Consider the following 8904-nt stretch of genomic DNA (forward strand, 5'->3'; position numbering starts at 1 on the left):
CGCCCCCCTGCGAAGCGACCGGGATGGGGGTGGGGGGGAGGTGGGGGCGGCGAAGGAGCCGCCGTGGCGCGGCACCGGGGGGATGGGAGGGGGGCAGCACCGCCCGGAGGAAGGGGGACGCGGGGAAGGGGACAGGGCAGCGGCGAGGGGCCGCCCCCCTCGCCCTTACCATGGCGGCTCGGCGGGGCTGCGCTGGGCGGTAGCAACGGCGGCGCCTCCCGGTCCCGTCCGGTCTCCCTCCGAGGCAGGCCGCGGCCCTTCCACTTCCGCCGTTGCCTAGGAGTGAACATCCGGGTCAGCGCCGAGCCGCCCCGCCCCCTCGCCGCCGCCCCGCCAATCAGCGCGCGGCTCGCCGGCCATCGCCAAGTATGGAGCGCGGCGCGCGAACGGGGCGGGGAGGGGCGAGAGGGCGGGGCGGGAAGAACCATTCCCCCGCCCCGGAGGGAGGGGGGAGGGGAGGGGCGGCAAGGGGTGGCGCGCAGCAGAGCGGCGGGCGGAGGGACCCCGCGAGGGAGCAGCACCACGGGCGCGAGGGCGGCGGGCGTCACCAACTCCAGCGCGGGGGTAAGCCCGGCCGCGGCCGGAAGGAGGACGGCCAATCAGAGACGAGGGGGCGGGGATAGGGGCGGGGCCTTGGGGCGGCTCAGCCCTCGTGGCGCCGGCCGCCAGTCGGCCCCAGCTCCTGGCCGGAGCAGCACGTCCCTCCTTTAAACACCTTTTAAACACTTAAATAGCCCTTGGGGTTGAACGAAAGCCCGTACGAGGCCGGCAGTTAGCACGGAAAACGTCAGCCCGAAGAGGTAACGTTTTGGCAACCCCATCAGCGCTGAAAAGTGGACTACAGAGGTAACTAATAGAGCATCGCTACTGGTGCTGCCTGTAACACACCTACTCCAGCTCCGAAGTGACAAGGAAAAGTAATCAGCCTCTGGCTGCTTAAGGCCAGGGTTAATTAATTTGAAAAGCAAGTGTTCAGCCTTCTCTGGAAGCTTAGTCTTTGATTCTGCAAAGCATGTAGGTACCTGCTGGAAACCAAGCAGATACTTATATATTTTGATGACTTCAGGGCTCAGGCAGCTGCGATACAGATCTCCAAGCATGAGATAGAAATCAGCAAATCATGTGTATGCACAAATAAAGCATTTCTATTTTTTTAGACTGTCCCAGAAAGAAACCATTCCCTCCCCCCCCCAATGCACTAACTGACATTTCAGTGATCTCGGGTAAAACTAATCCCGATTCTAGACTCATATCAATCCAGACCTGTGAATTTAAGAGCTGCAACATGCCCAGTTACCCCAGGAAAGCATCTGATTCATTATGTGACAATACATTCCTCTGCAGCTTTTTTGGAACAATTATTTGGCCCGTGTTTCACCAGAGTTTTGGTGCCAGGCTGCTGAGAACCCTCCGCTGGTGCTCTTTGGCTCCCACGCTGCAGACTTGGCCCTCGTGAGCCAAGAGCAAAGGACAGAAAATAGCAGAACAATCTCAAGAAAAACAGGAGCTATATTACTTCACAGAAAAACAAAAGCACATAAAACTCCATCGATAACCCACTACCAAATAAACCCCAAGATGGGAAATAATCTTGCCATGCCTCGTAGAGCGGCCACATGGCCTCTGAAGGCATTTCCTGCTCTAGAGTCTCCAAATTCAATTCTTTGCCAGTACAAGTCAGCCTAACCTCCTTAAACCCAGTCTGCAAGATCCAGCAATCTGAAGTGGCTTCTCTTTTGCAATCCCCAGATCCTTCAGTCCTTATGTTCCCTCAGAGGTGCGCCTACTAAGAGTAATTAAGAAAAGCAAGCCTGTTCATTCCACAGGGCAAATTACTCATTCATTTTACAGGGGTCCACACATCTAATGCACACATTTTCTTTGGGGCAGGGTCTGGGAGGACAGAATTGATAAATTTGAAAACACATGTTCTAAACTTCATTATTTTTGTCACAAAACTCATGCAAAGTATTCAATGACTCCTCTACTTTTAGTAGCTTTTATAGTTACAAACAGACACTGTTTCTAGCTGCTTGCTGCAGCAGCAGACCAAAAGCAGAATTAGGCAGCCCAGTATATTTTAAACAATTGGAGATCCAAATGAATGTTGAGGACAAGAGGATGTTTTTCTTAGCAGAAGAAATACAAGTATCCTGGATTTTGCTTTCCTTCTAATAGGTATCAAGAAGAATAAACAGCTGCTTTTTGTTTTCCCAAAAATATTTGCATTAAGAAGATCTGCAGATTCCTTTTGCAATTGATGTAACATCTTCTCAAATGAGGACCAGCTGCTTGCTTTGCTTGTTTATAGCAGGACATGCTTAAGGGAATTTTTTTCTGTTGTTTGTTTATTAAGATGTAGGACCAGACTCTCCCTGGTAGGCTGCAATTTGCAGCATGGAGTGGATCTCAGCAGGCAGAAGGCTCTGTGTGTCTAACTACAGTTGTAGCCATCCTGCCTTCTGCTGCGATTCGTGGAGGGGGTGACACCAAATACAGCTAATTCAGGGACATTTGATAGATTTGAGTGCTGTGAGGTAGCATGACCTGCACTACAGGCACTTCTTACACCTCCTGGCATGGAATCACCCACCTAAACAGAAAAGTGTGCTCAAAAGGCTTCATGTCAGGCATTACGCATCTTTAAAACAAGGGCCTATAAACAAAGGAAGCAAACGATGATGTCAGTTGACGGCTTAACAGCCCTACAGCATCAGATTCATGTGCAATTAATAACAAGGCTTTTGATCTTGCAATCAGCAACTATAAAATACATGTGCTTTCCCTGTACATTTGATTATATTCAAGGAAGCAGAAGGATAAATACTTATTAGCATTACAAAGTACTTTACACATTTAGCCAGAACTTAGTAGAGCATTTGTGGTCCAACACAATGTGGTTTTTATTTTATCCTCCTGCATGCATGGTGAAATGCTATTTATTTTGTTTATTCCAGTGTTTAGCCAGGACCAAGGGTGACTGTGTGAACATGCTTAGAAACAAGGTCCTAGAGAAAACTTTCATACTTCACTGAATATTCATTTTTCTATTAAAGAAAAAGACATCTTGAGGGTTTTTTAGGTCAGATTGCCCGTTTTCTTTCATGTCAACCTTGTGGCACTTGAAAGATACGTAAACTTTTATTAGGGGTTCTCATAAATTGAATTTACTGTTGCAAGAGTCTTCCAGCAATGGTAAAGTTTAGCTTGCTGGGTTTTATTAGTCAGCGTCAGTAAACCAGCAGCATCACTTGATTTGAGGCTGAAAACCAAGCATTTCTTGGAAACTAATATAGGAAAAAGGTACCTACAACACTACCCAACGTCTTGGAATTCTGTAGTCAGGCCACAGATAGTTCTCACTATGGAGATCTTTATACACACCGTCAAAATAGCACACAAACAATTAAAAAAGCCTCCCTCCCATTCCAATTCCAAAGCAACTTTGCTGAGGATACTCTTGGAATATAAAGGTTTTAAGAGTTCCCCCATTCACTGCAGGAACTGATGAGTAAATCAAAATACCATGTTTAATGAAAAACAATGTATTGCCCATTTAGTGTGAGGTTTGAGGCATTTTCCCCATACTAAGAATACTAAATCCAGACTTTTTCCCACTTCATCAGCACCCAAGCAGATCTGCTCATTTGATTAATAAGACAAACCTAGCAGCCTAAGATGTCCATATACTGGCCAAAAATGAGACATTCTACTACCAGTGCAGCACTGTCACAGTAATGGCAGAGAAATTAAAGGTTACACATCACTCAAGCACACATATCGCTAGAGGCATGAAGTTTTTCTGGCTTTGACCATTTTCTTATAATTGTTTTGCCTAAATAGGTAAGACCAAGTCATGTCCTATATCCCTCTTTCACAGACTGAAGGGCAGACTTAGCCACTCAGCTAAAGCCAACATCCACAGAGATGTCGTGTTAAAAAGTCACATCTCTGCAATCTGGGTCCGTATCTTGGGGCATATAACTACTTTCTTTTTTTTCCACCCACATAAAAAGTAACATCCTCATCCACTAATAACAATTGCTTTATTTCAGTCCAAAAGTATCTGCCCACATTCTGAGAACACTGTCTGGCCATGCCTTGGAGTTGTTTGCAGCCACACTGTTTTCATCTGTCCCACAGATTTCAATCCAACTGTATTCCACAAGATGTTTAATACAAGATGGACAAATGTGACCAAGACATACCTGAAATCCCACCTCAAGAAACCCAGCAGTGCTTGTTTAGAAAAGGACTTTGAGGCATTTTTTTAAATATCAGTCCAGAATAGTGGACTGCAGGACTACTGGGATCACTGGTTTTCCACTTAATTACATATCCTAGGATGCTGTTTATTTCTGTGCTTGCAACTGCTCTTTTAACTTTATATTTTTAAGCACAGAAAGCTTGACAGACAGGAGCTTTCAGAAGTGTCTTTAGCCTGAGCAAAGAGAGTATTGAGAACATTCTTGTCAAACTTGGTCATTAACTGTAGTAATAGTGTCTGCAGCCTGACATTAAAAAAAAGTCAAGGAGAAGCTGATTAAATGCACCAGAAAGAAACAAAACTTTCCATTCTCTTACTTTTTCCTTGACACGTTGCACTTCATTTGAAGCTTGCTAATATACCAGCCAAAAGAATTGCAAGGGGCTGGATTCCTTCTTAATACAATAGTCACGGTTCACTAGTTAGAATCTGTACAGAATTAGCCAGTGACATGGACGAATGGAAAAACATACTTTAAGAGCTGAAAAATAGCACTCTTTTGCAGGCTTATTCATTAGAAAACCTCTATCAATACAGTGCATGAGTTCTTTTCCTAGTTCTACTACTAAACTAAAAAATTATCACAAATAGTACACTTCAATTAAAGACAAGAAATGTCATAGCAGTGCTTATGCCTGTAACATAAGTTAGCAAAAACTCAGATCAATCTTTCCATGCAAGTGCTTTCCTCCAGAGATTTTTGGGGCAAACTTCATATTCACAGCAAAAGCAGCTTAAAGCAGAATTAGCACAACGAGCTGTGACACATCTTGTTCCATTTTTCAAAGTTCCACTTCAATCAGCCGTACCTGACAACTGTAACCAGCAGTACCACACTACTGAATATAACATTACATCAGCTTTGCAAAACTGGCATGAAAATACATTAGCACAGACAGAAAATGGACTTGCTTATTAACGTGAATGTGATCACCATGAAAAGACTGAATGGTATTTCACTCTGCATCACAAGCTGTCTCTCCTAATGCAAGTCTACCTCAGCCTTTAGACTATTGTTCATCCCCACAGTATCTGACTGCCTTCCACATAAAATCAGTAAGAATAGCAAAGTAGACTTAATGGAGTCTCTGGCACTTTTCCCATTTTAGGGCAAAGTTCTGCTGAGGAGGGGTTTCTTTTTCCTCAGACTTCGGACTTAGACTTTTTTTGTTGTTGCTTGGATAGGAAGAAGGCTTTCAAAGAGAAAAATAGGCATCAGTATCTGCTGGTGAATGTGGCTTGTATCTGTGAGGAAAAAAAACCAACAAACTGGAGCAGAGACCGAGAGCTGAAGTTTCCTGCCCAGGACTGATTCTCCCTGTAACACAAAAGAAGCTTTCTGGAAGTACAGACAGCAAAGTGGGGGCCCACTACCAAGGCTGTGTCAACCATCTCAAGCAGATAACTCCTACACGGCTGTCTTCCTATGCAAATCGCTGCTACTCTTGGCAGGCAAAAAAAAAAAAAGAAAAAAAGGTGTGTGTGGGAGGAGATTCATGTTATTTAAAACTATGGGAGAACTTACATGCGTATTCTGTGGAAAAGAGGACATCAAGAGCATGTTATTATCCAGTGGGGAACTGACAGCAGGGATGCTATAGGATTCTTTGAAAAAACAGGGTAAGAGGCAATACACTTATCCTGAGGAAGGATCAAGATTTTAAAGAAACTTGCTTGGAAGTTTTAAAACAAAAACTACTGGGGTGAGGGTGAACCATCCTATACTGCACTATGTAAAAGACAGAGCTAACAGTGAGAAGAAAAGAAAGTCTATTATGTTGAAAAGGGGCTTCAAATTCCATCTGGTGCAGCCCCAGAGAAGCTCCTCACCTCCACATGCATGTATGGACGTACCCTCTGCATGGCTTCTCCCACTAGACACCAGGGAAATAGTAATTCTGAAGAATAATAGCTGTACTTATTCATCGTAGAGTCACAGTTCTGCCTCTAGCTTGTTTCATGGCCATCTGTTGAAAAACTAACCAGCAGTTTAAGTGAATGCCTAACTAAGTCTGTGAGCAGTCTTACTAATTTAATACATGAGTTAGGTATATAGTTGAGAAAAGTGGTGATACAAGGTCTGAACCTACTAAAACTTGACTTGCAGAGAAAGGCAGGGATTTTTTTAAGCTTTCTGGCTTCATTTCAGCCTCCTCCATTTTTTTCATTTATTTATTTCCTGGAAAGAAAGGAGAAGAGAGCGCGAGGGCAGAAGGGAGGGAAGGAAGCCTAGGACAGCATATGCTGGGCTGTAAAATGCAAAAAAGGCTTTGCAAAACTGCATGTTCTAAACATCACCTTGGAGTCATACAATAATAAATACTCAATATTACACTGAGAGGGTCTAATTGCCAAGTAACTATAGCAATGGAGAGAAAAGGCTGTCTTTGGACACATGCCCTCCAGCCTTAATTTTTCCCTGGGGTGGGGAAGGGGTACAAAGAATGTGCTCTAGATCCTTAATGGATAACGTTTTCCAGAGCACCCTCTGATCATTCAGTGACTCCAGGATTTAAAAGCAGCAGACTGATTTCTCAGAAGGAAGCTAGATGTTCAAAACAATTACACTGAACTATTCCATCTCCTTAGAAAGGGTTTAATGCACCAGGTTCCTGACGCAAGGCTGTCAAAATACACTGAGACCCATTACACAGCAACACAACCCTTTATGAAGCACCTTTCAGTCCAACAGCTCACCACTGCTTCCTTCATCCCCAAAGAAACAGCACTTTCCAGTGAGCCTAACAGTCTGAAAATGAGTAAGTGTGAAGTGAGACTACACATTGGCCTGCACCAGGTATTTGTTTTTGCCAAAGAGAAGACCACATTTCTGGGTTGTGTTTAAACACTGATTTCTGGAATTTAATTTTGGGGAAAAAAAGTTGAAGAATTATCTGGAGGCTTCAAGTAGCTTTCCCCTCCTGATACTTTCCAGAGCTGTTTGGAAATGGGAGGGTGGAGCTGGCACATTGGGACATACCACTGGGTCAGTGGTTTCAGAAAACACTTCTTTATCTGGTCAGGGAAAATCTGCTTGATCCTGTTGGTATTTTTAAGTAACATGATGCACGGTTCTATTTTTGATACCAACTATACAGCAATGCAGTCAGATTTGAATAAATTGTAGCAGGAGGAAGAGAAAAGGAGGCTCCCTTTACAGAAGGACAAGAACTACCTTCTCCAAGGAAGCCTCTTGAACCTGCAAGGGCTTAGTTTAACCATGTGCCTTCCAAAAAAGTTTTTTAAAAAGCCATTTAGATTTTTCTAACCAAGTAAAAATAATAGGCAATTATGATCGTTCAGCGATATGTGAAGTTGAACTAAACCAAGTATAAGAAAAATCTTTCATCATTGCTCTAGATCAAAACCAATTATACTTTTAAGACAAATGAAAGACCACAAACAATAATAACTTCAGAAAAATTTTGCCAACTACAGTTTTGACTTCTATTTGTTGCTTTAGCCTTTGACTTTTTAAAGAACTTATTTTATAAATCAGTAGAACCTCCTCCTCTCCAATCTGATAAAGAAAACTGTCAGAAGTTAAAAAAAAATAAGTAATTGCAGCTAAAAATCGCCTTACTAAGTGTGAACAGAGACATTATTACTTAAAAAACATTCTATATTTTTTTTTTACAAGGCTTCTGGAAAATGGTTTCCAGAAAGCCTATACAATGTTTGCAACATAAAGTTCATTACAGTAAGTTTGAAACTATTCACACTTACATTCATAGTTCCACAATGCTGTAGTACACTTCAGGATATGCCAAAGACCCACAAATCACTAAGAACCCTTACCACAACTCCTCATTCTAATATTAACATCTTCTTGTATAGAGTAATTTCTTGAACACAGCATTCTTTTCCTCCTAGTGTTATTCAGCTCCTTCTCCCAGTTAAGCAAGAAGGTGTGGGGCCCAGGTTGCGCTTAAGTAAAAGAGGTGATCCCTGGGACATCGACAGGGATTGGCAACAGCTGGTTTTTTCCCCACACACAGGTGTACCTCATTTCAGGCCCTGAAGAGAAGTTGAGGACAGCCAGCAAAGATGCAGGAGCTGTGTAGGATGCAGGACCTCTGAGAGGGAAAACCTACCCGGGAATGTGCGTCCAGCGGGATATACCCAACCCTGCAGTGGGAGAGATGGGACCCTACAGCAAAGATCGACTCTTACCAAGGATGAGGTGAGAACCCTGAGGGGAGCAGGTCGGCGGGGGTGGGCCCAAGCTGGGGGCCTGTGAGAAAATGGGGATCGTGCCTTAAGCTGAGGGATACGAGGCCTAACAAGGACACAGCGGAAGCCCTGGCTGAAGAGGTGGGGCCCAGGAAGGGCCAGGGCTGTGGTGGGCCGGGTCCTACGGGTCAAAATGGGCTTTTGGGCCGAGCCCAAGGTCGAGCGCGGCGGCCATCGCGCCCTCCCGCCGGTAACCTTGACGACGGCGGCCGGGAGAAAGATCTCGCGAGATCTGGGGCGGGGCGGCAGATCTCGCGAGAGTTGCGCGGGGGAGGAGGCGAGGGCACGGCCTGAGGTGGGAGGGGACGGCCAAGATGGCGTCCGAGGGCGAGCTGGGCAGGAAGTGGGACCGGTGTCTGGCGGACTCCGCCGTCAAGCTGGGTAAGGGCGGGGAGGGCAGGGCG

At 44.9% G+C, this 8904-nt stretch overlaps 2 protein-coding genes across 3 annotated transcripts in view; one reads left to right on the plus strand and one right to left on the minus strand.

Moving 5' to 3' along the window:
- Positions 1 to 283, minus strand: part of CAPZB (capping protein (actin filament) muscle Z-line, beta) — a 62577-nt gene extending 62294 nt beyond the window's left edge. For both annotated transcript variants that reach the window (XM_010577262.1, XM_010577261.1), the window contains exon 1: positions 170 to 283. In XM_010577262.1, the coding sequence (XP_010575564.1) occupies positions 170 to 172 (3 nt within the window). In that variant the 5' untranslated portion in view covers positions 173 to 283. The remainder of the gene's footprint in view (positions 1 to 169) is intronic.
- Positions 284 to 8782: 8499 nt separating this feature from the next.
- MINOS1 (mitochondrial inner membrane organizing system 1) overlaps positions 8783 to 8904 on the plus strand; it is a 15410-nt gene continuing 15288 nt past the window's right edge. Inside the window, exon 1 of the mRNA XM_010577264.1 lies at positions 8783 to 8881. Coding sequence (XP_010575566.1) covers positions 8815 to 8881 — 67 coding nt within the window. The 5' untranslated portion in view covers positions 8783 to 8814. The remainder of the gene's footprint in view (positions 8882 to 8904) is intronic.

The sequence above is a fragment of the Haliaeetus leucocephalus genome, unplaced genomic scaffold (genome assembly GCF_000737465.1).
Source record: "Haliaeetus leucocephalus isolate CR32 unplaced genomic scaffold, Haliaeetus_leucocephalus-4.0 Scaffold556, whole genome shotgun sequence".
NCBI lineage: Eukaryota > Metazoa > Chordata > Aves > Accipitriformes > Accipitridae > Haliaeetus > Haliaeetus leucocephalus.